General features: G+C 38.2%; 2 protein-coding genes across 7 annotated transcripts in view; one reads left to right on the forward strand and one right to left on the reverse strand.

The window, feature by feature from the left end:
- Window positions 1–24,550, reverse strand: part of LOC141380742 (uncharacterized) — a 125,455-nt gene that overhangs the window by 42,459 nt on the left and 58,446 nt on the right. For all 5 annotated transcript variants that reach the window (XR_015525210.1, XR_015525213.1, XR_015525215.1 and 2 more), the window contains one exon: window positions 5,114–5,371. The gene's annotated coding sequence lies outside the window, so the exon portion shown is untranslated. The remainder of the gene's footprint in view (window positions 1–5,113; window positions 5,372–24,550) is intronic.
- Window positions 14,456–22,678, forward strand: LOC141380740 (tartrate-resistant acid phosphatase type 5). 2 transcript variants are annotated; one of them, XM_087309858.1, is made up of 5 exons: window positions 14,456–14,915; window positions 16,788–16,915; window positions 16,997–17,188; window positions 18,744–18,891; window positions 22,279–22,678. In XM_087309858.1, the coding sequence occupies exons 1-5, from the start codon at window positions 14,703–14,705 to the stop codon at window positions 22,522–22,524; spliced, it is 927 nt and encodes a 308-aa protein (XP_087165984.1). In that variant the 5' UTR covers window positions 14,456–14,702; the 3' UTR covers window positions 22,525–22,678. The 2 variants fall into 2 exon arrangements, with proteins under 2 accessions (XP_087165984.1, XP_087165985.1); XM_087309859.1 differs by lacking the exon at window positions 18,744–18,891.

A 24,550-nucleotide genomic window follows, 5' to 3' on the forward strand; every position in this document is an offset into this window, starting at 1 on the left:
GTCAATTTACTTAGTCTCATGTTTTTGGGGGTGTGGGAGGAAACCGGAGGACCAGGGGAAAACCCATGCAAGCACAGGGAGAACATGAGCTCCGCACGAAAATGCTGACCGGTTGGGTGGATACCTGAGTCGGAGGCATTTTTTTATTTTTATTTTTTTTTGCTGTGAGGCCGCAGTGGTAGCCACTGGGCCGCCGTGCTACCCTGTAGAAAAGAGGAGGAGAAGGGGTGGAAGGGGGGATTCTTTAAAACGAAGATGACTAAAGGTAGGGTGTTTGGTTATTTATACTGGGTTAGGAATAGCCTGATTGGTGGTTCATTCATTAGCTTGACTCGGGTCCAGCCGTGTCAATCATAAGCACGTGATCCTCTCGAAATTAGTTTATGATAAAACTTCACTAAGCAGGAAAAACAACCTGTACTGTATTTATTTATCAAAGATTTTGTTTATCATTTGTAATATTGTGCAACAGTTTTAAACAGGAGAAAAACCTGTACTTTATTTTTTTTTTATCAAAGATTTTGTGCCGCTGTTATTTTTTGTCCAGATGTTTATTTGTAAACAGGAAGTATATTTTGCTCAAAAAAAAATGTTTAATAATGTTTTAATAAAGGCTTTAACTCTAAAGTAACCATTTATGGGGAAATACCGAATATATATTGTACACCCTATATTGTATACCCTCCTAAAAAAGATTTTTTGCCCTTATTGCCCAGCCCTACAACATGCTGGACCTTAAAAGCATAGAAAAACAAAATCTCACAGAATATATTGGCAACACCCTGGAAACCAACCCACAGTGCCTTCATTACTAATTAGTAATGGCCAAAAGACTGTTTAAAGCACCTTAGCAACACCTCAGATAACAGTTAGCAAGACCTTAGTATTCATTTTATTTGGACAATCATTCATTCCTTCATTGTCTTATCAGCTTACTCCCTTTATTAATCAGAGGTCGCCACAGCGGAATGAACCGCCTATGGACAATTAAAACTCACTTATTTAAAATATACATATTTTTAAATCTTCAGCAGAGACACATTTTCCTCAATCCATTTCTATCTGCATTTGCTAGCGGAGTTAACCAGACAATGAAAAACGTCCTGTTATGAGATTTGAATTATTAAAAGGTTTGATATGGGATGCTGATTATCTCTGAATTTATTTGCATTCATTTGATAAATTTCAGCATTGAGTGAATTCAAATGCATCCAACAGCGCTCTTTGTCAAGATGATCTCATGATCTGTTTCCCTGTTTCCTCGCCGACGGCCTGGTCAAGAAGTCCTGCATAATCCCAAATTTCAGTTAGTGATTCTGTTTGAAACAGCAGCAGATGATGCTAATGACGAGAGGGGTCGTGACCTCTGCAGCTGATGAGGTCATTTAGACCTGGAGGCAACAGCAGCTGCCCTCAATGTTCCAGCATGAAACACAACCACTGCTGCGTCCCAATTCGTGCACTTATACTATGCCCTAAAAGTATGTACTCATACTAAAAAAGAAAAAGACATACAGTGCTGAACATTATTGAAAATGTATATTTTTTTAGCAATTTTCAGTGAAAATAGGTCATATATTTTGCTGCTTTTGAACTGATTTATTAAATGGATATATTTGTTAAAATAATAGTTTAATCACCAAACATCTTTAGAAATAGAAATATAATGTATTTAAATTCATGCAAAATATTAGAAAACTTCAACAAAATGTTTATATATTTTTAGTTTATCATGAATTTTGCTCTTTTTAAAATTTTAATCTAATATTTTTCCTAACATTTACATTTATGTGTACTAATTTTGGACCATTATCATGAGATATTTTGTTAGATTATCTCCATATTAGGCTTTAGTACTGACTAATCTAATGCATATGCACAACTATAATATGGTAAAGCATTAAGCATCCTGTAGAAAATAATAATTTTAATTAAAGATATGGGGTGTACTTCTATATGCTGAGCACTGTCCTTTTGAGTGTGTAACAGAAGAGTAGACAAGCTCTGAGACATATATATATATATATATATATATATATATATATATATATATATATATATATATACATACATAAGTTACAAGCTGCCTTATTGTTTATGTGTCAAATCCAATATGCCAAATACAACCCAGGATCATTCTGATTACGTACCCCATACATTTCTGGAGAGACCCAAGAACATCCCAGGAGCTATGTTTTTGTTTGTTTGTTTGTTTGTTTGTTTGTTTGTTTGTTTGTTTGTTTGTTTGTTTGTTTGTTTGTTTGTTTGCTGTTTTTTTGTTTGTGAATCCACTAGAGGCTTTATGGTTTTTTAAATGTCAAATTTGTCTCGCGAGAACAGTTTGCACGTGCTGTTCTCACATAAATCCACCAGAGCCCGCTCTTGACTAACTAACTTACTGACTGACTGACTACGGGTGCTTTCACACCTGTGAATCGATTCAGTTGTTCCGAAACAGAGATTACAAATATTACATTGTTGCTCTTTGCTCATGGAGCGGTTCGCTTTCACATTGCAAAGTTTCTAATCGGACCAAAAGAGCATAAGCAAGTCACGTGCGAGTAAACTCTCCTCACATTGGTCAGAGTGTCAGGGTTTATTTTGCAGCGTCCTGCTCAGCTGTCAGGAGAGGTGGTGGTTTGGTGGTGATTGATAGGGTGCGCCCACGCACGATGTGTCTGAGGAGAGATGCGTTGGGGAGGGGTGAGAAGGGTGCGCGACGTAGCCTATTTGAGGACCGGGAGGGAGACGCGAGATTACCGGGAGATCATCACTCGTTTGCGGGCATCCACCATACTCATAATTCTCTCTTCATGTAGCCGTATGCCTATTACATATCCATAAAACACTGTGATATAACCGCGCTCGGATCGGATCGCTTTCTCACTGTAATCGAACCGCTCCAGGGTTCGTTTCAATCGAGCCGAGACCACCTCATTCAAGCGATCTCGGAGCGATTACTTTGGCGCGGCACAGAGCGTGATTGCCCTGTTCACATATGCCAAACGAACTGCGCTAACTGGGCAATCGAGACACGTTCCGAAACAAAAGTGTAGGTGTGAAAGCACCCTAAATGACCAATAACCCCACCCTCTCCCTTCCCTAAACCCAACCAATAGTGTTATAAAAAGTACTGACTGACCCGCGCACTCACTTCCCTAAACCCAACCGCAGTGTTTTGAAAAGCAAAAGTAAAAGACCCCTGATTTTTACCTGTTATATATACTTTCTGGAACCATTCTTCACTTGACTCGAACCCTGCTGTCGTCAACTCTACACTACATCTCAAGTACATCAACGTATGTGTCAAGCCAGGCACATGCACAGATTTGGCTCAAGCTGTGCAGTGCACATGTCCTTTTTGTCTTTTTGAAAAAAGTGCCCTTCAAAAATGGACTAGTGCCCAGTGGTCTTCAGTTCGTGACCGTCAATGAAATATAACATCGAACATGTACATCACATACAGTTGAAGTGTGATTTGTGAAAACAAAAACTGCAAAAACAAAAGAACTACCTCCTGGGACATATTCAGCACTCTCCAGAAATGTATATAGGAGTCAGAATATGCCTGGGTGATATATAACTGCAGGGTAATTATGTTTATTCATAATAACTTTAACTGTTTAAAGCAATTAGTTACTAGTTATCAGTAACTAATAAAATTATGGTAACTTAAACTTTTCTGAATTTGACTGTAATGCAATAATGTGGACCTTTTGTTAAGCTGCTTTGAAGCAATAATACAAATAAATGCGCTATACAAATAAATTGATTTGAATTGAAAAGGTATAATAGAAAATCTTGGACAATGCTAATGTTAGCCTGATAGCACTAAAAGCCTATAGCTGCGTCCCAAATCGCATACTTATGCACTGTTCTACGCCATTTTGTAGTATAAATAGTGTAAGTAGTGTGTTCACACTGAAAACTCTAAAAATAATAAGTGCACTTTAATTACCCGGATGATGCACTCATTCAGCCGGTAAAATGAAGTGTGTAACGATGGACACTTCACGCACTCAACGACCGCAGGTTTGCTTACGTAGCGGAAGGGGCGGAGCTATCGGACGCACATGTTGAATAACTTTATTTATTTTGGATGGTGAAAGCAAAATTCTTTTACGAGAGTGATTATAGCGCCTCCCGATAGTGATTGCGGCAACACTCACGGCTGGTATTATTTGATAATTCGGCCGTTTACTTCAATGATTTGGCAACCGTCAAACGTCATCAGGGAAATGGTTTGAATTTCTGCTTAGTAAAAAAAACATTAGTGTGCCATTTGGGACGACACTACATACATACCCTGTTGAGTGTGTAAGTGCATAAGTACATAGTGCATGAGTGTATAGTGTATAGTGTGCCATTTGGGACACAGCTTATGTCACTGTGTGCAAATCGCCATTCAAAGCCACACACATTGAACGTGCACCAGGCAGCATCACAATACATCACAAATCATTCATCAGAGCCAATTACGAAATCATTTCTGCACAAATAGGGTGTGTAGAGGTATACAATTAAATATGTTTAAAGACAGGTAAGACAGCCTATCATAATGTTCAGCCTTAAGCTTTTGATGGACAAACGTTTCTTGTTCGTATGCCTTCCACAGATCATTAAAATACATATAAGTACATTTGGCCCTCTTAATTGAATGATTTCTTTTAGGACGTAAAAATAATTAACTAGCATAACAAAAATAATTGTTTCTGAAGACAATCAACTATTGCTACTTTAACCTCGAAGCAACTGCCATTTTTGTAGTTTTTGTACCAACTTTTTACCCTTGTTTGTAGTTCTAATCCAGGGGTGTCCAAACTCTGTCCTAGAGGGCCGGTGTCCTGCATATTTTAGTGCCAATCCCAATTAAACACAGCTGAACCAGCTAATCAAGCTCTTTCTGGGTATACAAAAACTTCCAGGCAGGTGTGTTGAAGAAAGTTAGAGCTAAACTATGCAGGACACCGGCCCTCCAGGACCGAGCCTGGGCACCCCTGTTCTAATCAAATTCACTAAATACTTATTTAGACAGCTTATTACAATCTGACATACTAATACTAGTGTTTAAAGTGGTAGTTGGGTGATATACAATACGTCATTATTTACTTACCTTCATGTTGATCTGAAAGCATCCGCTGTCTCAGGTTTTTGTACATGGAAAAGAGTAGCTTGCACATTTTTCTATGGTTCTTTGTGTTTTGTAGAGTTGAGTTTATTGCTTTTGGTGGTGTCGTCCAGACTCATACTGTGCTGGATGGAGTGTCATTACAGGCTTGATTGGTTTTGGGAAGGGGGATGATTTTTTTTGCTGCGAGTCATTTATTTAGCAGCAGGTGATCTGAAACCAGCCCTGTCGAGGAGGGTCATCCTGGAGGAGGAAAAACAAACCATGAGTTAAACTTTTAAAATATTAGAAAACAGATAAAATAGTTTAAGTGGTCCACTTCTGCCAATAAATGTCATAAAAGATAGAGAAAGTGGGAAAACTTTCCTAATAATATACAGTTGTAGTCAGAATTATTAGTCCCCCTGAATTATTTGCCCCCCTGTTTTTTTTTGTTTTGTTTTTTTCTTCAATTTTTGTTTAACGGAGAGAAGATTTTTTTTTCAACTCATTTCTAATAACTGATTTATTTTATCTTTGCCATGATGACAGTAAATAATATTTGACTAGATATTTTTCAAGACACTTCTATAGACTGATTTCACGTGGCTGCTATTTTTAAAAGCGAAATCGAGGTTGCGGTGGGAAGAAACCCGGAAGACTTTCTTCAGAAGAAAAAAAATATTATCAGACATACTGTAAACATTTCCTCGCTCTGTTAAACATCATTTGGGAAGTATTTAAAAAAAATAAAAATTTAAGGGGGGGGGGCTAATAGTTTTGACTTCAACTGTTATATATACATTGTTATATATTTTCATTAAGAGATCAGACTGCAATGCAAAGGTCACTGTGTTTGTCAGCCATTATGCCGTAATTGGAGTGTTATATCTTTTTTTAAATAGTGTTAGTATAAAAATAGAGGTTGAATTTATCGTGCATATCTATTAGATTTAGCAATGCCACAACAATAAAATGGAAACATGTTAGAAACCACTCAGAACACCTAAGCAACACCCTAGTAACATGCTACACCTTTGCAACACCTTTACAATAGCATAGAATAGCTCCTCAGAAAACCTTAGCAATGCCATAGCAACTTTAGAAACAACAACCTGAACAACAAAATAAAAACATGTTAGAGAAACCACTCAAAACTCCTTACCAGCACCCTAGTTACATGCTAGACTTAGCAACACCCTGACAACAGTCTAGAAACATGTTAGAAAGCACTCAAAACTCTTTAACAATAGCCTAGTTACACCCTACACATTAGCAACCCCTTAAGAAAAAACACAGAAACATAGAAACTACTCAGAACAGCAACACCCTACTCATAGAAACTTCTCTTAGCAACACCCTAGCAACATTATATATAAGCAACACCTTCATGACACTTTAGGAAGGTAATAAACTTCTCAGTAAACCTTAGGATTACCCAGCCTGATCTCACGAGGAAATGTAAGTATTTTACGTTTTGTCATCTTAGTGGCTAACTCATATGAATACGTACGAGTTCACAAGTACGAAAATAATTTTAAAAAGGAGGCGTGGCACCCAACCCCACCCCTAACCCCAATCGTCATTGGGTGATGAGCAAATCATATTAAATTGTATGAATTAGATCGTATGAATTCATACTAATTAGCCACTAAATCAAAAAGTTACGAATTGCTGTGAGATTGTGTTGGAATACCCTAGCACAGGGGTCACCAACCCTGTTCCTCGAGAGCTACCTTCCAGCTCATTTCAGTTGCAACCCTGGGCCTGACCAAACACACCTGTTTGTAATTATCAAGTGATACTTTAGGTACTATTAATTGGTTCAGGTGTGTTTGATCAGGGTTGGGACTGAATTCTGCAGGAAGGTCTCCAGGAACAGGGTTGGTGACCCCTGCCCTAGCAACTAGCTGGACTTTAGAAACACCTCGACAACAGCATCAAAAAATTCTAGAAACAACTCTGAACATCTTAGCAACATCCTAGCAACAAAAATAAAGAAATAAATAACTGACTGTTCCACAAAATAAAGCTACACATGAGCTGAAAAATGACTGTTGAGGAATGAGGAGTTCAATGGATCCCTTTAAATTGATCTGCTTGGAAGAGCAAAGGTGAAGAAAAAAGACAAACACTGACAACAAAAAGCAGAAGCCAAGCATGTTCTGCGAAAACTTGAGGGATAGCAGAAATCGCCATGACTACAGGATTAGATTAGAACGGGTAATGTGATCTGTGATGTGATTAGTTGAGATAATATCTGATTAGATGTGATTAAAACAGATGAGATTACAATTGCATTAGATTCTGATACCACACCATCGCACTAGTTGACTTGGCTGCTGATGAAAGGTAGACAATTTAAAAACAATGGAATTACATGAAATAAAATCAGCCCTAATCGGTGGAAGGCACACATTTCTCTGGAATCAGTAATTACGATAATTGGAAATTAAAGGATGTGTGAGAATTTTCATATCTCTTTATTTATTTATTGAACGTACCCGTAGATCATTTAAAATGTAATTTCATTTACTGCTGCATAGGTTGGTAAATGATATTTCTCATTTTATTGAAAATCAGCATTAACTCGCTTACCGCAGAGAGGAAGTGCTCTGCCATCTTTTAGGCAATGACGCTAGTTCCAGATGCAGGCTTTTATTTTATTTTTATTCCAATAACTTGAGCCATAATGACATTATTCAAACCGAGCCACTGGAGAATATCATAATGCTGATTTACTTACTGCACCACAAAAAAACCTGTTTTAGGACAGGGATTCCCAAACTTTTCAGCCTACAACCCCCAAAATAACAATTCCAGTGACTCGCGGCCCCCAATATTCTCTGAGGAGGTTATAAATAAAGCTTGCACACAACAGCGCACGCATACCAATAGGCCCAAGTCTTTTCATCGTTTAATTTCGGAGAACGCAGAGACCATGCTCCATGTTCAGTTGTCGCCTGTATTTATTTTTAATATATGAGCAATTTCAGCGTTATGGATGTGACATTTGCAGTAAAAACTCAAAACATATTTTCACATAGGAAGTATATGTTAACATGATATTGAAATATCTGTTTATTATTGCTGTGTCTTTAATACAATGTAATCACCCCAGGGGTCGCAAAAATAATGTAATGCTGATGGCTTTTTATTTGCATATTGTTTTTTCATTCATTCATTCTTTCATTCATTCATTCATTCATTCATTCATTCATTTGTTCGTTCATTCATTCATTCATTCATTCATTCATTCATTTATTTTCTTTTAAGCTTAGTCCCTTTATTAATCAGGGGTCACAGCGGAATGAACCACCAAAATATGGTAATCGATACAAGTAAATATTACAAATATTAGAAAATATGGGCAAAAAAAGGTCTACCCATTTGTCGAGTTGTAATCATAATTCATAATACAGTCAAATATAATGTAATCAAATAAGATTATCACTCATTTGTGTTTACATTTAATATGTAAAGGTCAAAATAACATAATTTCACCCATATTTTGACTTTTAAATTTAAAAAAATTATTTAAAAACAGACAGTTTGCTCAAATTTATTGTTTTGAAGTATAAATATATATATTTGTAAGTTCTACATTTGCAATATTTTATTCCACAGATGGCAGACGATTAATATGAAACCTTTTCACATTTCCGGGTTTCTCAGTAGCAGGTGTCATGGCCCTACTTGGCCTAAACTTATTGCGCAGTGAACCGGAGAGTACAACACAAAATTTTATAATACATGCAGAAATACATATAAATATTCATTTTTTTTTTTTTACAAATGTAAATATTAAAAACATTTAAGGATTTAAGTGTATGATGACCGTTAAACGTGTCATATTAGTCTTGTGAAAAGGGTCCATTAAGTTAGATTTAGGTTGTGACGTCAGGTGACCAAAATTCAATGTCTAGCCAGCATTTAAGAACAACATTTTTTGATGTCCAAAAATGACATTGATATTTGGTTCATTTTAGGTTGTGTTGGAAAGTGACCAAAATCCAACATCGAACCAACATCTCAAACCAACATAATATTGACGTCAAGTACTGACATTTATTTGTCATGTATGGCAACCAAAATCCAACATCTGATAGACGTCACAATGGTAACATCCACACAACGTCAAGCTGTAACATCATTAAGCTGGATTTATACTTTCTCCTGGCGCTAACTGCGCGCACACCTCACAAAACTGCTGCGTTCACCATTTTGATATTCTTGAAAACATCAGGGGGCAAAAGAAAAGAATGGGTCAAAAGAATCTGAATGTGAAGTCAGCCAGATTAACAGAGATATAGAAAGTTTCCGGAGCTATGTCATATCATTTTTATCATTAAATGTTTTTAAACTAACTATTTTCTTTACTTTTATCAACTATTTTAATGATTATAAGGATTTTTATAACCATTCAACATTTTTTTAAACTTTAATGCATCACTTGCTTTTGTTCATAGCTTGGACAGTTTTACCTATAAAAGTTAATTAAAATATTACAATATGACAAGAGTACATGGGTTGCTGTACAAATATATATTTTTTATCACAAGAGTAAAAGCAATAAAAAGTACACTTACTAAAAAATACAGATTGTTTTTTTAGATTTAGCGCACTCCACAATTGACACATTACTGTCTGACTAATTTTTGTCCTATTCTTATACTAAACAGGCAATAATACTCCAACATTCCTGACCATTTTCACCAATAAAGCCTAGAACAACAGGCCATCAGTATATTGTAAACCGATAAGTTCAAATGTTTTTTCGAGATATTAAAGAAATAATTTGTGACCTTATTTATAGTTTTGAAGCAATTACATAGTTTTAAATTCAAAAACTGTAATATATACATGAGTGTAAAACATGTCTGTAATTGTGTATTAAAACCACTCGGGTCTCCACTTTTGCCATGTCCTCTTTTGGCTTTAACAAATGTTTCCCCCTTAGGTTTTTCCAAACTTTTAAACAAAAACTTTCCTTCTTTCCCACGGCTGTTGCAATTTCTAGTCAAGAATTATTGATCATGTCGGCGCAATAGCCTAGTGGTTAGTGCGCCAACATATGGTGCAATAGCACGTCAGGGCGTCACGAGTTCGAATCCCGGCTCGATGACATTTCCCTACCCTACCCCCTCTCTCTCTCTCCCACTTCGCTTCCTGTCTCAATACTGTCCTATCTAATAAAGGCAAAATGGCCAAAAATAAAAATCTAAAAAAAAAAAAGAATTATTGATCATCAGGTTATCTCTGTGATCACAGATCATAAAGATGTCTGTACAGGCAGGGCCGGTGCGTCCATAGAGGCGACCTAGGCGGTATAGAGAGGGCGGCATCCGCGACACCTCCCTTACCACCCGCGTCCTCAGTTATGTCCGCGACACCTCCCTCACCACCCGCGTCCTCAAATATATTCGCGCATAGACGACAGAATAGAGAGGGTGGCGTCAGCGACACTTCCATCAGCACCTGCGTGTCCTCAGTTATATCCGCGCATAGGGCGGCAGAATTGAGACCCGCGCGTCCTCATTTATATCCGCGCATAGGGCTGCAGAATAGAGAGTGCAGTGTGTGCGACACCTCCCTCCCTCCCTCAGCACCCGCGCATTCTCGGTTATGTGCGTGCATAGTGCGCTGGAAAAGAGGTCCGCGACACCTCACTTCATTTTCATAACCGGTCACTTTCGTTTTCACATTGGGGTTGAGGGCAGCATGATCGTCCTCTGCCTAGAGCGGCAGTTCAGCTTGCTCCGGCCTTGTGTACAGGCATACCCGTTTCAGACTAAGTCTCTTAAAAGTGATCGATATTCAACTCAAATCAAATGTGGCACTGCGCAAACTGTTCGCTTGAGTCTGAAAAAAAATCGTGCGCTCCGCCAGCCGAAATCATGTCGCGTGCACCCAAAGCGAACCTCCGCAGACACAGCAAAGATGTCACATTTGCTGCACACACTCAAGCAAACTAGCGGACGCGTCAAGTATAAACCAGGAGGTTGATAATTGGTTGATTTTAGGTTGTATTGAGAAGTGACCAAAATAAAAGAACCAATGTCATATTGGCATCAAGTACTGACATTTATTCGTCAGGTATGGCAACCAAAATCCAACGTCTAATAGACGTCATAACAGTAACATCCACACAACGTCAAGCTGAAACATCATAGGTTGATATTTGATCGATTTTAGGTTGGACATTGACATCGGGCTGACATTGGATTTTTAAGTCAACCCGATTTGCGTTTGCGTACAAAACACAACGTCCCCATGACATTGGGGTACAACATCAATCTGATGTCATGTTAATGCCCTGTGCCTGCTGGGATCTAACAGTAAACCCTAAAAGAAGTGCAACTGCAACACACAAGATTATTTTGCATACTTTCTTATACCAAGTTTACTGATAGGAAGCAATGGACTACATTTAAAGCTTCCTACAGTAGACCCTATATTCTCTATAAATAAAAGAACTGAACTTTGCACAGAGAAACCGCACACCATTCCTTAGCTTTCCATCTCATTACCCACACCACACACACACCCTTTTAGAAAGATTACTTTCCACCCCAGAAAAAAAGCACTGAAATCAAACGCTCCCCCTTCGCCAGAACAAGTTGCGTCTTTTGCAGGAGGAATTTTCACAGCGGACGCGTCGACCTGAATTCAAACGGATGGCTCATGCTCCGTCAGTAGCAAACTGCATATTACAGTCTGAGCACATCTGCCGGGCATGTTCAGCCCAAGTCATTACAATTACTGCACACTTCAACGCCTCTGTAAAGAGCTGGATATCCACTTTCCGTGGGTCACTTGAAGTTGCGTCGACGTCCCCCTCCTTCCCCTTCCCCACACACACACACTTTTCACGCTCAGGTAGGCAGGAGGATAATCTGCATCCGTGACAGAGCTCACCTGCATATGTTAACATGCGCAAAATTACACCACACTCATTCAAGTAGGACAGCAATTGGACGGTGTCACATTCCAGCGAGCGGAACAATGCCGATTTCACGACGCAAACTTCAGCCGGGGTGTTAACAGATAAAGTAATTGTTTGAATATTACGGTGCTTAATGTGGTGAAATCCTCAAGGTTTTTTTGGACGTGGCTGTAAATAAACGTTGGCGGCGTTGAATGAGAAACAAGAGGGAACTCCTGTGCCAGAAGAGAGGCCGACAGAAGTGCGATATTTGTAAAAAAGGAATCGCGTCGGCTTTTGCCAAACGCCTGTGAAATTAAATCCAGTTTAACAGATCACGTTGCCTTTCAGCTCATTGTCTGGGTAGATGTGACAAATTTATCACAATTAGGAGTTGGTGGTGCAACCCTGTAATTCATTTCGTCACAGTTCTCCTTTCAGAATGGGTGTAAAACGTGGGCAATTCTCGAGTGTAGAGGAGACACAATACTATGAGTCACCGCAGTGCAGAGCGCAGGAGTTACCGATGTACATTATCAGAAAGAAAAAAACTTTTAAACAGAAGCTTTGAAGGAAGATGTACAGTATGAACTTTTTACATTATGCTAATAATGTGTTTTATGATGGAATACTGCATGTTATTTCTTTTCCCATAGTTACAATTTAGTCAGCCAGAGGGTGCAAGACTGTACACTGTAAAACAGTGGTTCTCAAACTTTTTTCATCAAGTACCACCTCAGAAAAAAATTGTCTCTCCAAGTACCACCACAATGAGCAGTATTGAAATACAGTAGCGTAGTATTGAAATATAGCAGCTACAACTCTGCAAAGTAAAAAAAAAACATGGCAGATTACCTCAGAAATATAGGCTACATGTCATATATGGCATATTATATACATCATTTTTGAAATGTGTATAGCATGTACATGACATATTTCATTCCTCCGCGTACCACTAGAAGCAAGCCTGCGTACCACTAGTGGTACACGTACCACAGTTTGAGAAACATTGTACTAGTGTTTTCCATTAGAGAGAAGTACTTATTAATTAGCTACTAGTGCTTATTTTTTGGGTACTATTATATTTTTAAAAGACAACATATTTATATTAAGAGTCTAATATGTATTTCATTTATTAGATTTTTTTTTTCTGTTTGATTACATTAAAAGGTCCCACTTTATATTAAGTGTCCTTAACTACTATGTACTTACATCAAAAAAATAAATACAATGTACTTACTGTGTTCATAATGTATTTGAGAACCCTTGTGGTGCTTTTGAGTTGGGATTGGGGTTGGTTAGGGACAGGTTTGGTGGGATGGGTAGGTTTAAGGGTGGGTTAAGGTGTAAGGGATGGTCAGCAGTGTATTTACAAATGTAATTACAAAAGTTAATTACAGATGTAATTACATACAGGTATTTAAGCAAGCATAAGTACACAATAAATACCTGTATTTACACAATAAGTACATTGTAACAAACTATTAATTTCTGTGTAAGTACATATTAGTTAAGGCCACTTAATATAAAGTGGGACCCATTAAAAAACAGGTGTCACTTTAAAAATGCACACCTCTAACGTTATAATGAAAGCATTGCTTTTCTAGTTTTTATGCTCATTGAGGACAAAATTAGTTGTGTTTTAAAAAAAACCCCACAAAGATCGACATCTTTAGATGTTATTATTATTAATTATGTGTATATGTCTGTTCAAATACGCACCCAAAACCCAAACTTTCCCTCCGCTTTAAATTGCGTGTACAGAATCCAATGGGAAACAGCATCTATTTATCACAATGGAGCGCGTCAGCTAACAGCCACGCACTGCTATTTGTTTTTAGAATTGCATAGGAGGTGCGATGGTACCTGTAATAAAAAGTAAAGGGAATCCCAACATTTATTATTTATTTCAAAGTGTATTCATGCTGAAATAAAATGAAAGCACAGGACAGACTTGCATTTCAAGAGCGAGGGGCATATAGGGAATATTGGCTCTTTAATGTTTATTGCCACCCTTTAGAGCAGTGGTCACCAAACTTGTTCCTGGAGGGCCGGTGTCCTGGAGATTTTAGCTCCAACCCTAATCAAACACACCTGAACAAGCTAATCAAGGTCTTACTCGGTATACTTAAAACATCCAGGCAGGTGTGTTGAAGCAAGTTGGAGCTGAACCCTGCAGGGACATAGGCCCTCCAGGATCGAGATTGGTGACCCCTGCTTTAGAGAAAGACTGAAAATACAGGAGAAATACTGCAAAATATCTTTATGGGATAACAGCGGAATATAACTGTAAAATACGGGAGAATCCCGGGAAAAGAGGGAGGGTTGACTAGTATGGCTTTATTTCCCCTTTAAATGGCTTGCCATATTAGGTTCAATGTTAATACGGCTTGCCATAAGCGCATGATGAGGGCATAATTACTGAGGCACAAATGATAGTTAGCATTTAGTAATACAAACTACTTGACAATTTACCTCAAATATGGTCGTTTAGAGCTGAAAATATGGTATTATTCATGCGATTCCTAAATGAGAGCAAGAAGTGTTTTGCATATTCAATTAGTATTGTAAAAGTGATCCTAAAATTTATTGCTTTCTGTAGAGTTAGTCAAGTTTTATGTTTTATAAAACCAGTTGTTACCCAGTGTTCAAGACGTGGTTGAAGTGCAAATGTTTTCTGTCTCTGCAGCATCTTCTCTGAGGTTTGTAGGGATTGGGGACTGGGGTGGTCGTCCTTCATACCCCTTCTACACTCCACATGAGGCCGACACTGCGAAAGAACTGGCCCGGGTTGCTCAGAGCTCCGGTCTGGACTTTGTCCTCAGTCTTGGGGATAATTTCTACTATGATGGAGTCAAAGACGTAGATGACACTCGCTTTAAGGTGATCACCGTTCTCTGAGGCAGTAACGTTATCAGGAAGGCAGTGTTTCCTCAAGTTAAAGGGATAGTTCTCCCCCCCAAAAAGGAAATATAATAGTTGTTCCAGACCTGTTTGAGTTTCTTATGATTTGTTTTTACTAGTTTGGTTTTCAACATCAGTTTACAGTTTTATTTACAACAGAAGAAAGAAATGAATACAAGTTTAGAGTAAATGACGAGGAAATGTTAATTTTGGCTTGACCTAGCCCTTTAACTGCATGCTTATCGTCAGGGTTTGATGTTTGTAATGATGAAGTAACAGGTCTGGAGAGGTTGAAGAGCACAGTTGGACAAAATGAAGGGTATTTGAGATCAATGAACTGGTTTACACTCTGATAATGCAGTTTTAAAAAAGAAAGAAAGATAAATAGCCCCCTCTAGTGGCAGAGGAATAGAACGCAGACAAGCTTTTGCCTTAGCTAGCTTTGGCTAGCCGTTTACGTTTCAGTTTAGTTTTTTCCACCAATTCTGGATTTTAGGTTCCACGAAGGTAGCTCAGCTCCTCCGTAAATGAGAGTTAAGTCAAGCTGCTTTAATTTGACCTGAAACATAATGGTACCACGACATGAGTGCCGATTTGGTTCAAACAAACAACAACAAAAAAACAACAACACATAGTTCTTAAAATTCCTTGAGTAATTTTAAATATTTGTGCCAAATATACCCTAGTACAGGGGTGGCCAACCCTGTTCCTGGAAAGCCACCTTCCTGCAGATTTCAGTTGCTGGTGTCAGGTGTGGTGTGTATCACAGTGGCGCAGTGGGTAGCTGGGTCGTGGGTTCGATCCACGGCTCAGTTGTTTCTGTGTGGAGTATGCATGTTCTCCCTGCGTACGCGTGGGTACCCGTTTCCTCCGGGTACTCTGGTTTCCCCCACAGTCCAAAGACATGCGGTACAGGTGAATTGGGTAGGCTAAATTGTCCGTAGTGTGTGTAAGTATGTGTGGATGTTTCCCAGAGATGGGTTGCGGCTGAAAGGGCATCCGCTGCGTAAAAACTTGCTGCATAAGTTGGCGGTTCATTCCGCTGTGGCGACCCCAGATTAATAAAGGGACTAAGCCGACAAGAAAATGAATGAATGAATGAATATTTACAGTTGAAGTCAGAATTATTAGCCCCCCTTTGATTTTTTTTTTTTTCATTTTTTTTATATTTCCCAAATGATGTTTAACAGAGCAAGGCAATTTCCACAGTATGTCTGATAATATTTTTTTCTTCTGGAAAAAGTCTTATTTGTTTTATTTTGGTTAGAATAAAAGCAATTTTTGATTTTTTTAAACCCAATTTTAGGGACAACATTGTTAGCCCCTTTAAGCTATTTTCTTCTTGATAGTCTTCCGAACAAACCACTGTTATACAATAACTTTCCTAATTACCATAACCTGCCTAGTTAACCTAATTAACCTAGTTAAGCCTTTAAATGTCACTTTAAGCTGTATAGAAGTGTCTTGAAAAATATCCAGCAAAAATTATTTACTATCATCATGGCAAAGATAAAATAAATCAGTTATTAGAAATGAGTTAATAAAACTATTATGTTTAGAAATGTGTTGAAAAAATGCGTTAAACAGAAATTGGGGAAAAAATAGACAAGCGTTCTAATAATTCAGGGGGGCTAATAATTCTGACTTCAACTGTATATATGTTTTATTCTTATTCTAATCTTGATGTATTTGTGGATATATAAACTGTTGTTACACTTTATGACGTTTTAGTCTTCTTTCAATTTTGGGGAAAAGTATGATAGTTATCCCCCTCCCAGAATATGTGTTATAATTTGTAATATTCTTTTAAGTAATGTTTTAAATTCTAATGCAGAGATCTCTGCTCTTCAGTTCAGCTATGAACAAGTGTTCTCTCATCCTGCACTGATGACCATACCGTGGTATCTGATAGCAGGAAATCATGATCATCGTGGAAATGTGTCTGCGCAGATCGCCTACTCCAGCCGGTCTGAAAGATGGTGAGCCAGAGTTAAAACACTGCTAAACAATGTAAAGATGAGCATTAATGACCACAGGGAGCTTCTGTTCGTGCTTCTCAGGATCTACCCAGACCTCTATTATGAGCTGAACTTCAAGGTTCCTCACAGCAACACGTCCCTCACCATCCTGATGACCGACACTGTGGTTGTGTGTGGGAATACATACGACGGCCTCGATCCTGTAGGGCCAGAGGACTTGGCTGCTGCTAACAAACAAATGGCATGGATTGAGCAGAGACTTCAAAGTACCAAGTGAGTATTAGACTGCATTAGTGCCACCTAAGTTTTCAGCAGTGCCGGTTCTGCAAGTGTTTTTCCAAATTCTAGGGATTTTATAGTCTTTATTTGTGTTATGAGCTATGCACAAAAAAACTAACTGGCTACTGGGAGAATCACAGCATTACAGACTTTAATTTGAAGCTGAGAAGTAAATAAAAGGCAGACAACAAACAAAGATACAAGACTGTGTACTTTACAGTGAAATTACTACATTCCCATAAAGCATTGCGAATGACACAATCAAATTAAAAACAAAGAAATCTTAAACAATTCAGTTGTTGATTGTTTCTATAGAAACATTAATTAACATTAATTGAAAAATGAATTAAAGAAACATAACATTAACATTAATTCATGCGTATGCCTTTGTATATATTGTTACGTGTTTAAGTTTAATAATTAAATGGGTATAACGTAACAATCAGTGAGTCTACTGATGCTGGATGAATAAGGAGAAGACACAACCGCTTGTTAAGTGAAACAAAAAGTAAGTATTTATTAAACAGAAAATTTCAAACAATGCATAGGAAAATGTAAATGTAATTTTAAATAATTGAATTCAATAAAGAAAACAGGAGTGTTGCCAAAACAAAGAAATAAATATAACAAAACGATCAAACTAAACCCCAACCCACCAAACTGACTGATCAAAGAAAAATGCAGAAACAAAACCGTAATCTTCAGCATGTAGCTTAACTAAACTTCATAACTTCCAAACATAATTATACATGTGGCAACGCCGCTGTTAACTAACTAATACATAGTTATCCTAAACTGCTAACATTACTAAAATTCTCGTGAAGTACACACTGTTAGCCGTTAGCAAAACAAGATCTCATATAATCCAGTTCTCGTGAAGATCGTTCAAATTCTCACTAGACAATAAACTGAGCTGCACAAGTTTATCTAATAAATCAATCAATCTCTCAATAAAGAGAAAACTAGAACACAGCAATTGCAAACAAAACCTAGCAAAGCTACCAAGTGAACAGGCCGCTCGTTGAGCAGTTGACAGCTCACTCAACCAATGATTGCACACCTGAAACAAGAAAGAGAGAAGAGAACGCAAAACGGAAAACAAACAACGAAACACCACAAAACATGCGTGAAACGTAACAATATGTATTTATATGAAACTTTAACTGAATTGTTCTATATAAATATTAATCGGGATATATCGCATCCAAAATAATGATGTTTCCCAATTCGCATACTTATTGCAAATCACGGATATCATTATGAACTTAGCAATTAGAGAGTTAAAATCCTGTAATATTTAACAACATTTAGTAGTTTTGATCCGGACTGAAGTTGATTAACAGATTTATGCAAAATATTCATCTTTTTTACAGTTTAATTCAGTGTTTTAATCGTGAACACAAGGACAGTAGATTTGAGTGGTACACAAAGCTTATTGTACACACAACACAACCCCTCACATGTTCAGCAGGAAATAAGGGGAAAATTCCACAGGAGAACTGAAATAAATCTGATAGTCATCAAATGAATCTTGCTTATTAATCCTCAGGGCAGATTTTGTCATCGTGGTCGGTCACTATCCCATCTGGTCCATTGGTCATCACGGTCCAACCAAATGTCTCATATCAAAACTCAGGCCCCTTCTGAAGAAGTACAACGTCTCCCTATATCTGTCTGGTCATGATCACAGTCTGCAGGTCAGTGTGTTAGGACAAATTCCTCTGCAATATTAGACATTTTAATGTTTACCCTTCTGATCAATTGCTCCTTGTATTTAAAGAAGAAACTCTCATTGAGAACAAACACTTCTGAACACAGCAGGGTTTTATCAGAACAAGAAATATGTTTGTTATTTAAAGGATTCATTTTCTAAGTCAAATGTCAAATTCTCTGCCCTTTGCCTAAAAACTGAGTTTCCATGACATATAATGAGCAGATAGCAGACAAAAAACAATGCCAGACTTTAAAATCCATCCATTTGGAGCTTTATTTACTCGTTCCCAGATGTTTCTTGTGTACAAAACTATTTACAACTATAAGTTAACTAATAAAGCTGCCACAGCTGGTTAGATGATGACACATGGAAAGTAATCTTTTATTGTGTGTTGCCACATAACGTCTGTTTAAAACACGGTGCTTTAGGCAGAAATTCATTTATTCATTTTGCTTCGGCTTAGTCCCTTTTTTCATTAGGGGTCACCACAGCGGAATGAACCGCCAACATATCCAGCATATGTTTTACACAGCGGGTGCCCTTCCAGCTGCAACCCATCACTGAGAAACACCCATACACACTCATTCACACACATATACTATGGCCAATTTAATTCATCCAATTCACTGGAAACCGGAACACCCGCCAACACGGGGAGAACATGCAAACTTCACACAGAAATGCCAAATGACCCAGCTGGGACTCAAACCAGCGACCTTCTTTCTGTGAAGCAACAGTGCTAACCACTGAGTCACCCCAAAGGCCAAAATAATAAAGTTTAATATAAAAGTTTAAAACAAAAAGTGTAATATTAAGTTTAAGGGTCTTTTCAATCTTTTCTATCAATCCTTCTTTTTCGGCTTAATTCCTGCTTTGTTAGGGTTTGCCACAGCAGAATGAACCACCAATTATCTTCTTTGTAGCAATTAAAGCATTATGATTAATCATAATCAAAATTGTCTAGATTTACTCGTGGCCAAAAAATGGACCGGCCCAAGGGGAATTCTCACGGTCCTCCCGATTAGCCAATTCGGGCCTGTGTTGGATACTTCACACACTCAAAAGCCGCTGCTTTAGTCATGTAGCAGAGGAGGCGATGCTTTCGCGCACTGATGTTGGTTTAATTTATTTATTTTGGATTATGAAAGCAAAATTCTCCTACGACTGTGATTATACCGCCTCCTGATGGTGAATGTGGTTATACTCATGGCAGGTATTATTTGGTAGTTTGGTCATTTATTTCACTAACTTGGCAACCGTCAAACGTCATCCGAGAAACAGTTTGAATTTCCACTTAGTAAAAAAACATTAGGCTGCGTATAGTACACTAAAATCAGTATGCGAGGCAAGTATGTCCAAATTCATAGAATTCAAAAATCAGTATGCGAGAACTACCCGGAGGACCTGCTACTTCTTGCGAGATTCTGAAGTGCGCTACGCTATTCCATGATGCCCCGTGAGAGAATTCATAAATGGGAGTGAAGCGACACATCTGACGCAGGTAGGTCACGTAACCATGACAAAATGGCGGCTGTAGTATGTCCGAATTCCATTCATACTTCTCACGTTCATACTGTATAGAACATACTTTTCTAGTGGCCTAGTAGTACGTTTAAATTCAAATGCAGTACCTACTGAGTAGTAGGCAGTTTTGGATGCAGCCTTAAGCCTGGTTTATACTTCTGCATCAGGTGATCAGCGTGACCCACAGCGAATGCAAACAACTTTAACCATAAGGTAAACACAAAGCAACAGTCTTCATCCGGAGCTCCTTGTTAACAGTCGACACTTGCTCCAACAGACTAGCCCGGCTTTCGGTCCCGCCCACACTCATCATCGCTTCCAGCCCACGGCGCATGCAACGCGCGTAGCTGTGCATTTATACTTCCGTTCGCTGTTTATGTTGTTCTGTAATAACACTTCTGAAACGCTAGCTGGCAGTGAGTTGTTAATACTCCTCTGTGTTGAGATTCTTCAATGGTGTTTTGTTTTTTCTAAATGCTTCCTTAATGTACAAGTGGCTCAGACTCGCTCATTTTAAAGCAGGAACCGGCGGACGTGCAACAACTTTAACTATGAGGTAAACACAAAACAAAACTTTCTATCCGAAGCTTCTTCACAGGACTCCACACTTGTAAACAATCGCTCTATCAGGCTCACGCGGCTCTCGGTCCTGTCCACACTTGTCAGCGCTACCAAGCCGACCTATCATAGAGCTTGGTCGTCATAGACGGCCACGGCGTAGGGCTATGCGTCCACGCATAAGCCTGGTTTATACTTCTGCATCAAGCGACCGGTGTAACCCACGGCGCATACAACGCGCGTAGCTGTGCATTTATACTTCTGCGCGCTGTCTCTTTTGGTCTGCATTAACACTTGCAAAACACTAGTTGGCAGTGAGGTGTTAATGTGTCTTTGTGTCGAGTTTCTTCACTAGTATTTTGTTTTTTCTGAATGTACAAGTGGCTCAAACTCGCTCATTTTGAGGCAGGAACCAGCGGACGTGCAACAACTTTACCTTTGAGGTAAACACAAAACAAAACTTTCCATCCAGACCTCCTTCACGGGACTCCACACTTGTAAACAATCGCTCCATTGGGCTTGGGCCACTCGCTCTCGGTCCCGCCCAGACTCGTCAGCGCTACCAAGCCGACCAATCACAGAGCTTGGCTACGCGTCGGTGCGACGTGTAGTTAAATTTTTTGAGAGGTGCACGTCAGCTACGCCAACGGCCACGGCGTAGGGCTATGCGTCAACGCGTATGCTGCGCCGTAGCACACGCGTGCGCTTGACGCAGAGGTATAAATCAGCCTTTAATCAGTCTTTCGTGTTCCATTTGGGATGACACTAAATTTATATACCATGCTGTTGAGTGTGTAGGTACATAAGTGTGTAGTGTGCCATTTGGGATGCAGCTTTAGATTTTGACTTTGGAGTTATATGGAGTATATAGTGTGAGTGATTTAGTGACTTTTGCGCACTTACCTTGATGTCTGGGAAAACAAAAATAAGCAGCTCAGCTCTCAGAATAAAGTAAATATAGTAAGTGTATTTATGCACACACACACACACACACACTATAATCTGTTTACTCCATTTACGCCATATAATAATTTTTTGCACAGGGCCTGTCTAAACCGTTAATTCTGCCAACTGATGATCAACTGTAAATATTACACCTTTGACCTCTTCCCAACAGGGAAAACCACACACAATCAAGAATGCATGATTATATGGTGTCAAGGCTTTGCAGTCAAAATATGTCATTATAATGGAAGTCAATCGGGCAAAAACAGCCCCCAACATTACGAAAGGGTGGTCAATTTGAACAATACACAAAAAAACTTAGAGTTGTTTATTCTGTTGTCAGTTCATCAGAGAGGATGATGGGAGTTTGTTCGTCGTCAGTGGAGCTGGTGTTGAGGAGGATTCGTCCACCGACCACAGGAAGAGCTTCCCCTCGGCTTGGCAATTGTTCTCCAGCCCCGTCAATCAGACGTCAGGATCCTTCGTGTACTTTGAAGTCAATACAAGTGAGATGCTGATCAATTACCTGCAGCCCGACGGGAAGTGTGTTTACCAGACATCCGTCCACAAACGCAAAGTCCAACTTTGAAGTTGACCTAGTCTGAGTTTAATGAACAGAGAAGTCACTTCTGCGCACTTTACTCTTCATTGCAGTTCCTTGTATGTTTACGTTTAGACTGAATTTTACATTTTAATTCATCTCTGGTTTGCTCTGTAGACAATAAAACACTTTGTATTTTTGATTCAGTATTATTATTCATTTTAAAACAACCGATTCACTATTGCACAAATACAGTGGGCTCAGTTTTAGCGTAGTAGATAAGTGACTCTTTTTGAGTGAATCAAAAATATGAAGTGTAACCAGCGTATTTAATTAATGACTCTTATGAACTGAATCTTTTAGTGAATCAAAACAACTGCGTCCCAATCCTCATATTATCTGTCCTAAATAATATTTGAAAATAAAACTAGTATGTCCCAAACCATAGTTTGTTGAAAAGAGTGTGCCAGAGGTATTCCCGGATGGTTTGCTAATTCCGGCAAAAAATCTAAGTGTAGAAGCGTTCATACTTTAACCGCTGACATTGCCCACAGTACATTGCGCATTGGACCCAAATTCCAATAGAACTACAAATGCGTGTGAAAAGTGTAAATAAACTACAAACATAATGGACGCGCGAGACCAACCGTCTAGAGAGGCTTCGGTAAAGATGTTTGAATGACTATTAGTTAATATCTAGCCAACTGGAAAATATTTAAATCGCATTATCTGTGTTATATTTCATCTGCAACAACACCCTGCTGAAAAAAAACTGCTTAAACTAGCCTAGCCTGGTTGGCTGGTTTTAGCTGGTTAACCAGGCTGGTTTTAGAGGGGCTGGGAGATGACAAGCTGAAACCAGCTTGACCAGCCTAGCCAGGCTGGGAGCCCAGCCAAAACCAGCTATGTCCAGCTTAAACCAGGCTTGTCAAGCTGGTTTTAGCTGATCGTTTTACCAGCTGGAATGCATAATGATAAAAATCATGTCAACATAACAGCACAATGGGTTTACTTACATCAGTGGTTCTCAAACTTTTTTCACCAAGTACCACCTTAGAAAAAAATTGTCTCTCCAAGTACCACCTTACGACGCTATTTTTTAACCAGTATTAAAAATAGCGTTGTGGGCCTAATTAAGCAGCTACAGGTGTGCACAGTTTAAAAACGATGCAGATTAATTCCTATTATTAAGAATATGTATTATTGTCAGTCACTTTAAACATTTTAAATAGTCTGAACATTAACTGTGCTTGCAGGTAAAAAAAAAAAAAAACGTTTTAGTTAAAATGTGCTTTTAAAGGTTCATAAAAAATGGCGCTGTTCTTAAAAAGTAAAAAGAAAACTGCTGTACTTAAATTTAAAGTATTCATAATAGCCTATTCATCAAAAGCTGGAAATGTTGCTTGGACCTCATAAATATAGGCTATATGTCATATTCATACACTTTTAGACAAATCTTGAAATGTTAAATGTACATATGACAGGGTTCATACAGGCACAGCCTAATGAAAATCAATTCCAGCACCTATTTTTTTTTCAAGACTGACATGCTATGTATTGAAGACCTGAAATGTATTCTCAGCAACCCATAAAACATTGCATAGGAATAGATACACATAAAAACCATTAATAATAATAATAATAATAATAAAAATATTTATTAATCATATATTAATAATATAATAAACCTGCACTTAATGCTTGTGAAATCTTTTTTTTTACTCAAGTAAAAATACTATTACACTGCTAAAATAACACAAATTTTAGTAAATAATACTAATATTAGGTAAAAGTACAAAGTACTCTTTTAAAAAGTACTAGTTGGTTACTTTTGAAAAAAAATAATCAGATTTTCATTATGAAATCACTTTTTTTAAGTGTAAACCTGATTGAATGGTTTAATTGCTTAAATCTCAAAGCTACATGTATAGGAAATTGCACTAACAAAGGAAGTATGGTCGATTTTTCCTTTCATGACAATTAATCTTTTTTCAATAGCACTGGCAAAACTACCACATAAACTTTAAGGCCATAGAGACACTTTTTGCCCATTTTTAAACAATATTTTCAAGCT

The sequence above is a fragment of the Danio rerio genome, chromosome 24 (genome assembly GCF_052040795.2).
Source record: "Danio rerio strain M-AB ecotype USA chromosome 24, GRCz13ab, whole genome shotgun sequence".
Classification (NCBI taxonomy): domain Eukaryota; kingdom Metazoa; phylum Chordata; class Actinopteri; order Cypriniformes; family Danionidae; genus Danio; species Danio rerio.